The 16,595-nt window shown below is 45.2% G+C and overlaps 1 protein-coding gene across 6 annotated transcripts in view; it reads left to right on the top strand.

Moving 5' to 3' along the window:
* Positions 1–301: 301 nt before the first annotated feature.
* ZCCHC2 (zinc finger CCHC-type containing 2) overlaps positions 302–16,595 on the top strand; it is a 46,017-nt gene continuing 29,723 nt past the window's right edge. For all 6 annotated transcript variants that reach the window (XR_010306172.1, XM_064160847.1, XM_064160848.1 and 3 more), the window contains exons 1-2: positions 302–1,472; positions 15,601–15,712. Coding sequence is in view for 5 of the 6 variants with exons in the window: in XM_064160847.1 (XP_064016917.1) it covers positions 519–1,472; positions 15,601–15,712 (1,066 nt within the window). In the remaining variant the exon portion in view is untranslated. The remainder of the gene's footprint in view (positions 1,473–15,600; positions 15,713–16,595) is intronic.

The following is a 16,595-nucleotide window of genomic DNA, read 5'->3' on the forward strand; positions in this document are numbered from 1 at the left end:
TGTGGGCACAGGCGCAGCCCCACGGCGCCCACAGCCACCCGACGCCAGCCCCAGCCGCCGGGGCGGGCGGCGCGCACGTTGGCAGGCGCGCTGACGTCAGCGGCGCCGATAGGCGGAAAGGCTCCCAGCACCGCCCCCTCCCGGCCGCGGCCTCCTACCCTGCCCCCCGCCAGCAGCTCGGGCTCAGTCCGCGCCGGTCGGGGCCGCGAGAGAACGGAGACGCGTCTGTCGGTGCGCCTGCGCAGGCCGCTGGGGACTGGGGGAGGGGGACCTGCTGCGGGAGCCGCCGCAGCGGCGAGCGAGACCCGCCCTTCCCCCACCCACCCTGCCGCCCGCCCCCTCCCCACGCGCGCACACGCCGGGGCCGCGGCCGCTGCGCGCGCCTCTCCCGCGCCGGCAGCATGAGCGGCTTCCCCTAGCCGCCGGTCGCGCCGCGTCCCGGCCCCTCTCCGCCGCCGGGTCGCGCCCCGTGCTGGAGCCGGACCCCGTCGGATGCTCGCGTCCCCCCTGTGCTGAGGATGCTGAAGATGAAGCTGCCGCTGAAGCAGACGAGTCATAAGGCGGCGGCGGTGGAAGAGGCGGCGGTGGCAGCAGCATCAGCTGCCGCCGCCGCGGGGCTGGGACTGAAGGAGCCTGGCGGTGCCCTGGACTGTCATCTCCAACTGCAGCAGGTGCCCCGGGCTCCGGCCCGCGGGGGCGCCGCTGCAGGGAGGGGGTGCGGGCTGGAAAGGCCGAGCCAGCTGCACGGCTTAGGGCCAGGGCCTGGGCCTGGGCCTGGCCCGCCGCCCCCCCCCGCCGCGCTCACTGCTCCGGGCGGCGGCGGGCCCGGCGCGGCGGCGGCCCGTACCGACAAGGAGACCGTGTACGAGTGGTTTGGGCTGGTGCTGGGCTCGGCGCAGCGGCTGGAGTTCATGGTGGGGCTTCTAGACCTGTGCAACCCGTTGGAGCTACGGTTCCTGGGCTCCTGCCTGGAAGACCTGGCCCGCAAGGACTACCATTGCCTCCGCGATTCGGAGGCGAAGGCCAACGGGCTCAGCGACCCCGGACAGCTCGGCGACTTCCGTGACCCAGCTGTGCGCTCCAAGCTCATCGTCTACCTGGCCCTCCTGGGCTCCGAGAACCGCGAGGCCGCCGGCCGCCTCCACCGCCTCCTGCCCCAGGTAGATTCCATCCTGCAGAGCTGCCCGGCGCGGCGGCCCCAAGTGGGCGCTGCCGAGGAGGAGGGGGCCGAGGAGGAGGACATGGTGGTGATGATGGACGGAGCTGGAGAAAACGGGCAGGCCAGCCTCCCCGCCGCCCACGGCCTGGGTTTCGGCGCGCAGGAGGAACTGCTCCTGCTCTTCACCATGGCTTCACTGCACCCGGCCTTTTCGTTTCACCAGCGGGTCACCCTGCGGGAGCACCTCGAGCGGCTTCGAAGGGCCTTATGCGGAGACCAGGAAGAGGAAGGCTTCGGTCGCCACCCAGCCCAGGTAACGCCGCGTTCTGGTCTCTTCCCGCTGCGCCATCTCATCGGGCGGTATTCTCTTCCCTTCATCCACTCCCCATTTCCTAGGTGCTGAGAGCGGCCGTTTGCCTTTCTGAGAAGCTCCCCCTGACCCCTCCCATCTTGCCTCTTTGCTTGTCCTGTTGCCCCCCGCCTCAGCCTCAAGGCAGTGTAGGCCCCCGGCCACCCCCGGCAAACAGCTGCAGAGTGCAGAGTACTGCTACGGCTTGATTTGTATGCTGCAGGCTACTGACGAAGAAGTTGTATGATGCAGAAGCGCGAGTGACAACTTGACTAAACTTATAAAAATAATAATGCTATGTAGGAACTATATGGCCTAAGAAAGCATTCTCTAGGGGCTTAAGTAGTTTTTTGTATGAAACCTGCTCTATCCTCAACCCCTCCAAACGAGAGGTTTGGTTTAAGGAGAGAGGCAGCAGTCAGAGGTCAGCGGCTCTAAGACTTGTTCTCTGAAAAGCCATGATCAGTAGCATGGCTGAAGATGTTTGGGGAGGAATGGTAATCATTCTGTCAAGCCAGCAAATTAAAATGTGACAACTGGAGCCTCTCTTCAGAAAAAAGCTGATTTGCTGCGTGGCTGTCAGGAAACAGCAAAGCTAATTTTGCAGGCAGATGTGCCACTTGTTGCTAGAAGGTGGCAGTTACCAGGAATGAAGACTTTAGAGTGAGTGGCACTGAAGTCTTATCCTGTGCAGCAGCTATGTTTAAGCAAAGGTTTTTCCCGAGTGCCATTCATAGCTTCTTTCTTAATGAGTGTTGTCTTTAAAATCTGCCCCATATTTATGCAACCGAGTCGTCACCTTGGAGCTCTGCAGTTTTTGGTCTATAGATGGCCTGTCATGCAAAGGGGAAGAGAGGGCTGGAGGATAGGTGTTTATAAAATGCCATTCAGCAGAACGCATCAGGTTTTCATCAAGTGCTTCACAGAAGAAGGTACACAGCAGTAAGCGTTGCAGTTTGGGGATTTTGTTTCTAAGCTTTCTTGCAGTGCTGTCTAGTTCAGCCACTCCTAGAAAACTATACTATGCTGCCTGCCATACAAAAGGAGTAGCTCGTTTTTCTGCATATGTTCTTAAAGAAGTACTCAGAGGAGGCAGTGATGACTTTCTAAGCTTTCAAATACATTTAAGTAAATTCTCGTATCATTTTAGGGGCAAACTGCAACTGGCGTATCATAAACTAGTGGATGGTAGTGTAAGTCCAAAAGGTGTTTATTTTGGCTTATTGTTCTGCATCAAATCTAGCACTATGCCAAAACAAGCCTTAGAAGCACATCCTTTAGTGGGACAAGATCGAGTGTGAAGGAAGTGGTAAGAAGACTGGATACTGTTCTTACTGCGTTTAAAGTGCTGATAGCTGGAAACTCACTTCGTGCCTGAAATTGGCAGGAAGCTGGGAAGCTGTAGATGCTATGTCCCACCAAAGGCATTAGGAGATGAGGCTTTCCTGAACTAATGGTATCAAAGTCAGTTTCGTGTAGCTTTCTGGCTTCAGCTTTCCGAGTTGTGGTGTTCTTACTGACTCGGGGAGTGCTGAGAGGTCTGAGTCAGCTTAGCTGAACATTCATTTCACTTACTCCCTAGTTCACACCAGACTGAAATGGCATTTCTTTTCTGGGCTGACAGGTTATAGGAGGATCGGTGGGTTTCTCTTCAGTCGTTTCAGTTCGCATTCATGGAGGGATGGTGAGATCCTCGCAGATAAGATATTAGAGGAAATGGAGTTAATAGCGCAGTTAAAGACTTCCTTGGCAAAATATAGTTGTGGTTGCACTTAAAATCCTGTCAGGTGTTACCAAGGGTTTTTTTATTATCCTTTAATCGTTGAAATCTTAAGTGCCTTCAGGGCTCTGCGTTAGTGAACTAAAATGGTTCGTAAAGAGTTTGCCTGGGCTCCATCTTTCCCTGTAGCCAGCAGCCCTGCAGCACAAGCAACTTCCCCTCTGGCCCATGCCATGCTCACGGTGTCCTGCGGCTTTGCCACCCGCCCCGGCCAGTACGTGTCCCCTGGCCACCTCACTGCCGCGCCTCACGGCGGCAGAGGAAGTGCACGGAACAGGCGGTTCCTGTCACGTTTCACAATGGCTGGAGCTGGGAGAAGGATTTGAACTTTCTCCTTCACCGTTAAATAGGGACTGATAGTTTCTGCGAGGGCATACGGGAGGACGGGATACGAGAAGGGGGACGGGACACTCCAACGCAAAAGAGCACCGTGGTGGCCCGAAGGTCTCTGCCTTTTCCGGACTGAGAGCGGCCCGGGGGGAGGGGGTGACCTCTCGCTTTGTTTGCGGGGAGGCCGGATCGATCATGGCGTCTCTCCCGTGAGAGCACAGCCTCTCTTCCAGCCTGCCCTACCCCCGCCGCGCTGGTCGAGGCGAAGGAGCCCGTTCCCAGTGAGACCCCTCCCCGGGCAAGGATGCGGTGGCTGATGGTCACCGCCGCTTCCCGCCCCTACTGAAGATGGCGGCGGCGGAGCCTGCGCCGCGGGTGAGGTGCGCGCAGGCGGTTTCCTCGCCAGGGAGCGCTCCGTTTCGTAACGGGAGGGAACGCGCCCGGCCCTGCCGCGCTCCCTCCCGCCCGCCCAATGGCAGCGCCCCGTGCCGGCGTCTGCCTCCCGCCGCTGGCGGCCCGCGGCGCCCTTAGTCCCTTGCCGGCCTTGTGGCCCCCATCCACGGCCTCCCAGCGCTGCGGCCGCGCCCAGCTGGGTCCGCCCCGGCGCTGGGCCTGCCGCTCTTGCCTGGAGCGCTCGGGGTTCTGCAACCCTTGTCTGGAAGTGCTGTGGAGGTTGAAGCCTACTGCCGCAAGCACGGCCTGGCCTCAGAGGGGCTGTGTGTGTGTGCCCGTTTTACCAAGCAGATAAACCACGAGGGAACTTCGTGCTGAGAGGCTGCGAGCTCAGCTCTGGTCTTCCATTCCTAAACACTCCCACGCTCTTGCAGCTTACCGCTTCTGAACAGTCTGAGGATGGTAGGACAGCTGCTGTTGACACGACCCGTGAAACAGTCTATACTTACAGCAGATCGTGATGTAAAACCGACCTACAGAGGGGATGCAGTTCACATCTGGATGTAAGCCAGGTGGTTTCTCAGGGCAAGGACTATGTGATTACACGTGGCTTATCTAACAAAATGTCTTGTATTGAGGTTTCAGGGAGCTATAAAATTGAGCTGTAGTGAGCTGCAGAGCTTGAGAAGTTCGCCTTCAAAGAGTTTGTGCGACTTACTAGAACATAAAGCAGTTTCCTTTTTCTCCTGACTGGGATTGGATGTGTGCTGTCTGATAAGGCTGAGCTCACAGTAAAGTAGTTTCCTTTTGGTCTGTTTTAATGATCCTTTAAGAACTCAACATTTCTTAGTGATACATTTTAACAAATTTAGCTAGAAATGGCTGAAAAGACAAAAAATCATGAGATGGGCAAAAGTAGCATTGCTTTATAATTGCATACATTTTGTTTCTTTAAGAAAATATTCTGAAGTACGTCTCATTTTGTGCTATTTGCAACTTTAAAAATGAAGGTATGCTTTCTAATAAGATTTTTTTGGGGAAAAAATGTAATGAGTAGATTAAGCTGTGCAGAATATGAATTTTAAGTCTAAAATTGAAGTACGACAACAAACCAGCAGCACTCGGATCTGTAGTCCTAAAACTAGAAAAAGTGCAAAGAGTCTGCTGATACTGCTATATATTGATTTAAGTAACAGAATAAATAGGTTAATGCATGTGTTGGTTGTATTTGTTTTAGTAGGTACATCAGTGTCAAAGCTGTTTGACTTTCTTGCATATCTTGCTCCATCCCATCCAAGATCTGAGATCAGAATGCTAATTTACTGAAGGAGGTCTGAATATGTGCTAAAATAGTAAATGTGGTTTACTTTAGACGCTGGAACATTTAAACAGGTGTACTTGACAGTAGTAGAACTAAGGTTCTGTTGAAATAAGCAATCTCCTGGAGATAATGGTTTGCTGAATAGTATTATAGTTAGGTGGCTGGAGGATTCTTTACAGAAAAATATTTACAAATAAAGGGAAGTTTTCTGTTTACAGAGTATTTTTTCTTACTAGTTTTCTATTTATAACATATTTCACCTGCAAATCAGAAGATTGCACTTATAATTGATCTTCAGTGACTTGCCAGCAAGTAGAAGGACTAAATTTTAGAATCTTAAAAGCTCCATCTCTGAGAACAAAAATACAGGCAAGCCCATTTTGAAGCTGCCCTGTGCTCTCTTTAGTGTCATGGAGTTCAGTATAAGGAAAGGTCAGTCTCCAGAGTCTAGTTTAAATAAGAGACAGAAAGATTACAAAGATTTGATTTTACTCTTAGTAGAGATCTCTTAAATGGTGTTGCACTCCAGGAAAATATAAATGGTGTACATATATTGATGTAAAAAGTATTGCATGTTCTTTTGAACCCAACACCCTCATCTGTGAACCAGAATTTCTCAAATAGGACTTAAGCATTTGTGTTACTAGAAGTTTCTGGAAAGGAATTCATAACTAGATAAAGAACAGTGCCTAAAATGAAAGACTTCTGTTTAAATGTATATGTTAGGGCTCCTGGAAATTGTGGAGTAAACTTTCAGTGCTCTTGGTTACTTTAGTCATTTAGTTCAAAGTATGAGGTGTTGGGACAAGACAACTATGCAGGCTTCCTCGGTCCAGGGTTAATCAGCCTCTTGCTGTTTTCATACCGGTTTCTTCCCTCTTTTACTAAATGAGTGCTGAGGACATTGAAAACATGCCCTTACCTTCCTAATGCTCACACTTAAATTGCTGTTGTTAAGCTGCAGTTTTATTTTTGGTGTTGTCCAATGTGGACTTGCTCATAGATAGCTTGGTCTCACTGGGCTTGGAGTGCCAAGGACTCTCACCTCAAGAGCTGCAGGAAAGGATGCAGACAGTAGCAGTAAGATGGCTGTATCTATAGGACCACTGAAGTCTGTAGGATTCCATTTACTTGTATCTCTGTTGCCTCATTTACTTGCCAGTATTGGCTTCTAGCCATGGCTGTCCTAGAAAACACTACTGTTGATTTGCCCTTAACTGTGGCTAATACTGAATGTTCAGTTCTCCAAGACTTGGTTAATTCTTGTAGTATCCACCAAGTCTGAGAGTTTGTACTTGGAGAGCAGAACTTGTGGAGGACAAGCTCAGAGATCTGCCTAAAAACTACACCCTTCATGAGCTTCTTGCCTTTCCTTAACCTCTTAATCTTATCCTTACAGAGAAAAAGAGGCAAAATAATAGCAAAATGGGGTCTAATGCCTTGGGAAGTGTTTTAAGTGTGAGATAAGAACACAAGCAAGATATATTCTGTTATTTGCAGCTGCTGTATATTAAACTTTTTAAACTATGCTGCTTAGCCCTCTTGGATGGAAGAAACGAGCAAAAGTTTTTTAAATCACTTTAGGCCATTGCTAGAATTTTTCCTTTTATTTAAATCAGTCTGAATTAGTACATGTAAGTAATTTCTTTTTTATTCACTTAACAGACAGTTGTAATGATACTGAAATTATCCAGAGTTGTTGGGTGAGCAACAAACTGGCAGTGCACTGACATCTGAACTGTTGTATCGCTTCCTTGAGCTGAAGCTTTTTTATTTTGTCATGCACTATCTAGGTTGGACTGCAGCTGTGGGTTTTAGTCCAGCTAAAATCTCAGGTGTGCGTGAGACTTAGATAAAATATGTTCTGAGTTTCTTGCAAACAACGCGTGGCATTAATGTCCCAGCAATGAAGATCATTGTTGATAGGACTAGTACTTGAAGTGTAATTACCACAGATCCTGATGGCTGGAGTTGACAGTGTTGCCTAAGAGGTTGGTAACACCTTTTGTCTCAAAACTGTCATGATTTTGCAGTGCTCTAAGTTAGTCTCTGATTGCTGAGGCTGTCATATGGTATGTTTTTCCTTCCTCATGTAGTTGATATGTGAGCCTGCTTCTGTCCTCTTTGCACCCTCCCTTTAGATGCATATATACATACATTTTAATATGTGTGAGTCCTTTTTAGCAAAGCTACTTTTCAGCCGTTTGGCATTACCTTGTGTGGTGCCTGTAGTTTTTCCCACCCAGGTGCAGGACTTTGTGTTTTTTCTCATTGAACTTGAGGTTCCATCAGTCAGTTTCCCAAGCCTGTGATTTCTTTGTGGAATCTGTGGTGTTGTTCTGGAGGTCGATTCCTTGTTACCTTATCTTTTCACATGCAGAAGCATTTAAGTTACATCATTTCATAGATCTTTGTGGTCTTAGATCTTGAGGCCACTTCTGTGCTTACTCTTGTAGGACAGCTCCCTGCAGCTCACATCAACCAGACAGTGCTGTTGTGTACTTCAAAGCTTCCAAACTGAAGTGGAACTTGGCAGTGGTGTCAGTTGTCTTCAGTTTTGATCTTGCATTTGTCCAGCAGCTTGTCCAAGACTGTAGTGGATTTTTTGTACATGAGACAGTCTGCTGCATCCAGAGTTGTCAGCACTAAGATTCTGAAACATTACTTCCTTTCATGTTTGCATTTGTGAGTACTAAATGCATGTGCTGGTTTTCTGTTTAAGATGGCATGAATGTTCTATCCTTATGTACAAGCAACAGTAAGAGCCAAGTGATAGAGTGCAGGCAGAGTTGCACACAGCCTTGAGTAATGCTTTGTCTTTGCAACTGTTGTCATGGAGGGGGTTCAGCAGCACACAAATATATGTGCAGTTTCAGCTGATTGTTGCTTTTCAAGAGCTGATGTTTAACGTTTGTGCTGTGTATTACCCTGTAATGGGTTGGAACCTTCCCCCCCTCACTACTTGAAATTACCCAGATCAACTCGATTTTGGAAGTAAGATGAAGCTATATGTACAGCACTGCAAAATTTACAAGCACATATATATAAGTATGTACAATTATATATAAGAAATAATACAGAACTCCCAGACAACAGCAAATTGCGCAGACAGGCTCAAGGCTACCTGCCCTCCCACCTTGCCATCTCTGTTTCCAACTCCTCCTATCTCAGAAACCCACACATAAACCAGGAATCCATAGCTTACATGATTAGTTGCTGAGATTAGAGGTGAGGTGTCAGAGCAGGTGAGGGGTAAGAAGAAAAGGTAATTGCTCAAGTGACGCAGAGTTCAGACAGAAGTGAATGGGACAATGTCCCGGGAGAGAAGAACTGAATGTTACATATGTTTTGACTTTTTATCCCACTCAGCAAACCAGTGAATGATACAGACATCATCATTGTTTTCTTTTCACAACCAATGATCTAATTTCTCTCAGTAAAATATTCTGATTAGCCTCAAACCAGCACATACCCTTGTGAAGCAATAAGGGTGGTAGCTCGTAGGGATTGTTTCAAGCACATCATGGCTTTGGTCTTGTAACTTTTTACTGTAAGGGTCACAGAGCACTGGAACAGGCTTCCCAGAGGGGTTGTGGAGTCTTCTTCTCTGGAGTCTTTCAAGACTTACCTGGATGTGTTTCTGTGTGACCTGCAGTAGATAATATGGTCCTGCTCTTCTAGGAAGGTTGGACTGTATGATCTCTGGAGGTTCCTTCCAACCTGCAGCATCCTGTGATGCTGTGAACTGGAACCACATCTATAAATAATTATTTTGATGTAAGTTATTTTTTTGTAAGGTACAAGTACTGTAATTGATAACTTGATGAGACTTTGATTCTTCCAAGATACTGCCTTTCATCTGATTTTCTTAGCTAGTTCCCACTTGTACACGAATGAATGAGCTATGCCAGTTTACATTTACATGGCCTGCAAGGCCAAGTGGTGCTGTTTTTAATAGCACATTTACTGAAGCTTTCATATTTGGGCATGGAGCACTAATCAAGCTGTCCAGCTGCTGTAAGCAGGTGTCCCTTGTTAGTGCCCAGAACTGATGCATGAAAAGTTCTTTTATGGAAGTGCAGTGCAACCATCAGATTTAAGTGCAGCAATCGCTTGCACATGGTGATTAGTAGGCTATACAGTAACAGAATTCATTACATATTGCCAATAGCAGCATGGCATTTTTTGATTATCCATCTCTGTTAATAGAAGGCCGAGTTTGGACATCTGTCATGTGTATACTACCTGAAATTTACTCATCCTTTTAAGCAGGATAGCTCTCCATGTTAGACATTTGGTGCCTATCTTTAGAAGTAATAGGTGTTTTTTAAAATACAATTCTTGCTTTCAGCCACACAAGGAAAGATGTCTTGGATACAGAACTCTGGTCTAGGTTGTGAGAGCAGACAATTTTTAGAGTTCTCTTTCAACTAATTGTAGGGAGAAATGTAGTTAATCCTCTATCTCAGAGGTCTGTGTGGCTATCAAATTCCTTACCTGGCAGCACACATTTTTCACTTCTCTATAGGCTAATCATCATAAGAAGCACTATGAGCTGCAGAGAATTCTTACACGTGAATGCCTTGCAGTGGCAAAGCCTTGTGCAAGAATGAAACTGTGAGCTATGAATACATCTTATTAATTGAGAGGAAATGACTTATCACAACTGGCACTATACAACATAACTGTTGACAAGAACTCCTCAGCAGTACACCTAGCTTTTAAGGACTTCATGGTTGGCTGGCACGAGGTAGGAACCTACAGTGTCACTTTAATATATAGCCCTCCAGACTGCCTTGACTTCCAGTCACCTGCATGCTAGTGTTGTCCACTTGTATTTTAGTTATTTGTGAGTGATGTAGGACTGTCAAGGTAGCTAGCACCAAGTGTGATGAGTTGTAAAGCAGCTTGAGATGGGATCTGGATCTGGTACAGGAACAACTGTCACATGCTTTAAGTTGTAAGGTAAAGCTGTGTCTGCCTGGAGTTACCCTACTTTCTCCCTCATGCATTCCACTAGGTATAGTGAAAGCTACCATTCACAGAAGACACATAGTGCATATTGCTGTTTTGATATTAGGACTTAACTAAAGTTTGAACCATTTTACAGTTTAGAGGCAGCCTTCAAATGTGGATGTAGCTTGCCTGGTACACAGTGCTGCCATGGATGGAAGAGTAACAGTTCGAGAATGGTCGTCTGTGAAAAGATTTGAACACTATTGCAAAGGCTATTTTTATGCTAGGTGAGAAGTGGTTTTTCTAGTATTAGGACATGTAGCGGCAGTGTTTAATGCTTCTTTGATATAAGCCAAATGCAGTATGTATTTTAAATCAATTCTGTATCTGCACGTCTCTTCTAAAATCTGCTTAGAATTTCTTTGACTTCTTAACTAGCAGTTTATTTGAGTAGACTGCAATTTATTTTTCCATTAATCAAAACAAATAATCTGGCTTTGAATGCAAAAGGAGGCTTGACTTTAAATGTGATTGGTTTTAGATCCATTTATGAATTTAAAAATAAAGGTAATTCGTTAGGTGGAACCCTGAGCTTGTCCCTTAAAATGAGTGAAGCTCTACCTTCAGTTCTTAACACTGATTTCAGAAGTGGAAAAAGACATCTTACAAAAGTAAAACAAATGAAATATTTTGAGTGCCTCTGTCAGAGTTAGTCCAGATGTCTCGTGTCTTTTATATGCATTGTGGAAGAAAGGTATCAGCTGCTTTTTGTAGAACACATGGCTGTAGTGTAAGGAAGACCTTACCTCTGCCAAAGAGCTGACATGGATCTTCACTAGAAATCTTGGTTCAGTTGTTTGATTCCATGTCAGGAAGGCATTCACTCTCATACTGAACTATGTGCTAAATTTACTAGCTTACACAGTTTGGACACAGCTGGTTAAGTGTAGTAGTAAAGCTTTTTTTTTGTACGGTCTTAAAGGAGTCACAGTTTTTAACATGGTAACTTTAATGCGCAGAGGCCAACAGCTTTGTGAGTAGTGCATGACCAGGAGTTAACACTTACAGAGTGAAGTACTTGGGCTTGGTTGTGTCCACAGTTGTTAAGAAATGTCTGACAAAACAGTATCAGTGAGAATGTTGAGAGGATCTGAGGGTGGCTTTCACCAGAACATGCTTGTGGGTTGTTTATTTTTAAATCTAAACTTGGATATTTGCTCAAGCTGTTAAAAGGCAATCTCACTGGTACACATCTATTTAATCACTTTCTTATTCCAAGCCTGACATTGCACTCTTAATTTGTTAGATGTTTGAAGCATGAAATGGTGTTTTGATCAGTTAAGTTTGCTGACATTGAGTGACCAAGGCCTGATGTGAGTTTTATCTTGAGGAAACAAAGCATGATTTATATTTGAAATCTGATTGCTTTGAAGCCTGAAATGACTGATGCTCAGTGTTCAACGCAAACTGTACACTGATTTAGACAGAACAGCTAAAATGTCTGATTCCTCACACCATTGATAATGCTGTCTAGAGGCACATATATGGTCACTGGCTAATTGTATACTGCTGTTAATGCAAGTATTCAAAGTCAGATTTACAGTATGCCCAGAGCAGGCTTCATGCCTGTTGACTTACTGGGTCCTAAATGAGTTGAATGTATTGTTAGGAGTTGCCATGGTTTGTAGCTACACTGTAGATGATGTAAAGCTAGAGTAGTGAGATGAAGCCAACTTGTAGGTATAGCTGTCAAATCTGAAGAAGTTCATTGAAGAATTCACGAACTGCAAGAGGATTTGGATTTTTTTTTTTTTTCCACTTCAGTGCCTCCTCTTTCTGATTCAGATGCTACAGAGCACCCGAAGACTGTCACAAACAAGATAACTAGTCCTCTGTAGCCAGCAAGGTAACTAGTCCTGGCCATTGTTGGAAAATTCCCTTGGGGTGGGGGAATCACATAATATTCTGGTGCTCATTTCTGGAGTTTTAATGTGTCTGTATTCACAAATAAGAGTACTGTCTGAAAGCCAAGTGCAGGACCCAGCCCTTGGCATTTATTAAACTTCATGCAGTTGACTCCAGCCCATCAATCCAACCTGCCCGGATGCTTTGCAGAGCCTTCCTAATTTCTAAGGAGATAACACTGCCACCCAATTTAGTGTCATCTCTGCAAACTTGGTGAAGGTCCATTCAACCCCCTCATCTAGATCATTCATAAAGATACTAAAGAAGGCTGGCATCAGTACTCAGCCCTTGAGAACACCACTAGTGACTGGCTAACAAGTGGATTTAACTCCCCTCTTTGGGCCCAGCCATCCAGACAGTTTTTAACCCAGCGAAGTGTCCACCCATCCAAGCCACATGCAGCCAGTTTCTTCTGCATTTGTCTAGGGTAGTCTTCAGGCATGGTGTAAGATCCTGGAGGATGCATGTTCCAGACTACAGCCTTGAGTGTGAGCCTTTTCTACCAAATGACCTGGAAGAAGAAGAGTTTTCAATGGGTCCCTGAGCAGTGACAAATCAACTTGAATAAATTAGACAGGAGATTGTGTGTGCAGTAGCTCGTGGGCCAGTCGGGGCAGGACAGGATACTACAAAACTTTTCTACACCACAGCCAGGAAGAATGGTCCTGCCCTGGAGCCTTTGGCATAGAGCATCTGATGAGACCTAGGATTTTGAAGTCGGGATACAGTGGATCTGAGATGAACTACACTCCAGCTGAAAAAGAGATATTGGCAACATATGAAGGTGTTTGAGCTGCCTTGGATGTAGTTGGTACTGAAACAGCTCTTCCTGGCACCCTGACTGCCAGTGCTGGGCTGGATGTTCAGAGGGTGAGTTTCTTCTATGCACCATGCAACTGCTGCCCAGGAGAGCTCTAGCTGCCCAGGAATCTTGGAAATGATCACAAACTGACCAGAGGGCAAAGACTTTAAGGTGTCACTAGAGCAGGAGGAGATAACACATGTTGATGAGGCCCCACCACATAGCAATCTGCCAGATCAGAAATTATGTGCCCTGTTCACTGATGGGTCCTGTCACGTTGTGGGAAAACCTCAAAGGTAGAGGCTGCTCTGTGTAGTCCTACATGACAAGATGATGAAGCTGTAGAAGGAAACGATGAATTGAGTCAGTTTGCAGAGGTGAAAGCTGTTCAGCTGGCTTTAGATATTGGTGAGTGAGAAAGGTGGCCCATGCTCTATCTCTATACAGACTCATGGGTGGTGGCAACGTCCTCTGGGAGTAGTTAACAGCAACAGAAGCAAATCAAGGGGTGGTGCAGAGGTAAACCCATCTGGGCTGCTGAATTACAGCAAAATATTGCTGTTCCAGTAGAGAACCTGATGGTGAAAATACATCATGTGAATGCCCATGTAGCCAAGAGTTGGGCTGCTGAGGAACATCAAAACAGCCAGCAGATGGATCAGGCTGCTAAGATTGAAGTGGCTCAGATGGATTTGAACTGTCAGAGAAAAGGTGAATTATTTTTAGCTTGGTGAGCTCATGACACCTCAGGTCATCAAGTAAGGAACGTAATATACAGAGGAATGGACTTAACCATCCATGAATATGAAAGATGTGCTGCAGTTAAACCAAGTTAAGTGGTTAAAGCTTCTCTGTTATGAGGGGCAATAGCTTAAGTATAAACGTGGAGAAGCTTGGCAGATTGGCTACATCATGCTCCCACAAATCCACCAAGACATCCCACCAATCCATGAGGGACTTTTTGTCCAAAGACCTAGGTGCATGTTGTTGTGGGTGATGCAGCAGGATGGAGAAGTTGATTGTGTACCACAAGGTGATCTAATTTAGAGTGAGAACAGCCAGTGAATGAAATAGTATGATATTAATTGTGAAACAGCTCTGCTGAGCATGATCTAGATGATACAGAATAAGAGATGGGTAATGTCCTGGGTTCAGCTAGGACAGGGTTAATTTTCTTCACAGGGAGTTGGGAGGAGTTGTAGGCAGCTGAGCCAGTCAGTGGTGATGCCATCATATGTATAATAAGTCTGATAGGCGGTGTTGGGTGAGCCAGTTGGTTTTTATATCACTCCCTTTATATATTACTTCATTAGTGTAATTGTTACTCTTATTGCTTACTTTATATCATTATATTAAACTCTCCTTATCTCAAACCACAGGATTTTGCATTTTGCTCCTGATTGTCCTTCACATACCACTTCGGGGTGGGAAAGCAGTTGTGTGAGCAGCTGTGCGGGGCTCAGCTGCCAGCTGGGCTTAAACCACAGCAATGGATTAATGCAGAAACTTGCTAATATTTCAGTATTTCCTACTTCTTTGTTATTGTATCATAACACTTCATTGTTATTGTATCATTTTAAGGCATAGAATTACTCTGGTCATCTGGCAAAACCACTTTTGTCTAAAGTCATTGGCTGTTTTAAAATATTTCTGAATTTTTCCTTGATTGGTCAGTTGTTTTTTTTTAACAAGACCTGGTTATTGAAGGACACATAAATTGGTGTATTAATGTTTTATATTAGTTGGGGAGAAATTCTACAGGCATTTGTAACCTTAGAGAAACCACTTGAAGTCCATGCTGATCTAATACTTCTCTCCAATTTATCATTAGCCTAGTTTGTTCTTTCTTCAATTACTCATCTGTTATCTGTGATGTATGATTTCCTGTTCTGTCCCTCCTTATGTACTGTATTAAGTAGTAATTCTTGACGTACAGTTTTGGAGTCTGCATGCAGATGTGGAGAGAGATAAGCTTTCAGTCTGTCCATGCCTCTGTGGAAGAGAAGGTGTCAGTTGCACCTGGTTACATTCTGAATGTTTAGTTAGCTAGAGGTGCATGGATTTGGCTGTTAGGATCGTATGTCCTGGTAGACAGTTACTCATCATTTCCTGCGTAGAAGAGGTGATAGGCTGAAGATAATTCATGGCACGAATGTAATTGAGAAGGATATGTTAAGACTTTAGAGGGTGGATGACAAGTGAAAAAGTTCATTCCAGCAATAAATTAGCATCGAAGTTCTGAGCTAATGATTGTGAATTGTAGAGCTTGAGATACTTTAAAGGCACTTGATCATGTATTCCACTCTGTTCTGATTTTAAAATAAAGTCATGTCAGTGAATATCAAAGGTTATAGCTGACTTTAATAAAGGAGTGGCTAATGACAACCTTTTTGCTGCTGTGTCCTAGTTTTGAGACACTTCATTTGTTTTTTCTTAGAGAATAGCAAATAAAGAACTTTTTTGTTGGTAATACCTGCTGTTTACAGCAAGCTTTGACAACATGCATTCTATTAAGACTCTTTCTCTCCTTCCTTTCTCAATTTAGAATGACTTCTCCCGTAGTGACTGCATGTCAGGTAATGAGACCAGTTTGATAGAACGAACCACAGCACCTCATGATGGAGTACCAATGGCTTCCCATAGACCTCAGCGAGAAGGTATGTTCATGAAGCTTCTTTTGGCAAACATTTTCACATTTCTGAGAATGCTGAACTCTGCTTGGAGTGAGAGAAATCTTGCATCTGTCTTGCTGCTCATCTGAAAGAGAAGCAGTGGTAATTTTTGAATATATCTTGTCCGCTGCCTCCTGGGTATTTTCTTTATTATAACAAACTGTGGTTCTTGTGTCTGCGTGCATAAAACCTAATTGCAAAGGGGCTTCCTCCTGAAAAACAGAGGTGATATTTGGGAGAAAATAAAATTTAATGTGATTGTACCAATAGTGTTTAGGTTGTTTGTCCTTCTAAGTAAAACTGAACATGAAGATGCTGTGGAACAGTGGATAGTTTTTGCTACTTGATTCAGTTGTATTTGATTAGTCTTAAAAACAAGCAAATGAAGAAAAAACACTTTTTTAGGAGGGTTTATAGAAGTGGTAATTTGAAGAAGTGAGAGACTTTCTGTGGAAGTTTTAACTTCTGGAGAGAATGAGAACAAGGCTTCAGAGCTTAGAGAGAACTCTTCCGTGCAATTATCATCACGGTTTCTTCTCTTTGAAGAAAGGTTATTATTGAAAACACTCTTACTCTTACCCTTTATTCTCCAAGATTAGAAATTACTTGTATACTCAAAATTATCATGCAGGTAGTGAATCTGAGAAAACTCTCTACTGTGGAGATTTAATTATGCTTTGAAGGTAGGCAATTTAAGAGTTTCAATTCCTTGCAAATGAAACCCACAGTAAGGTAGTGGTAGATTACAGACAATAAACATGTTTCAAATCTGTTTACAGAGTTCAAAGTGTTCACAAATCTTAAACACAAAAGGGAGACTTTCTTTAGCAACACTCTTTAAGTAACAGAAGCACAGAAAAATGGAAGA

Source organism: Pogoniulus pusillus, chromosome 21, assembly GCF_015220805.1.
Source record: "Pogoniulus pusillus isolate bPogPus1 chromosome 21, bPogPus1.pri, whole genome shotgun sequence".
Classification (NCBI taxonomy): domain Eukaryota; kingdom Metazoa; phylum Chordata; class Aves; order Piciformes; family Lybiidae; genus Pogoniulus; species Pogoniulus pusillus.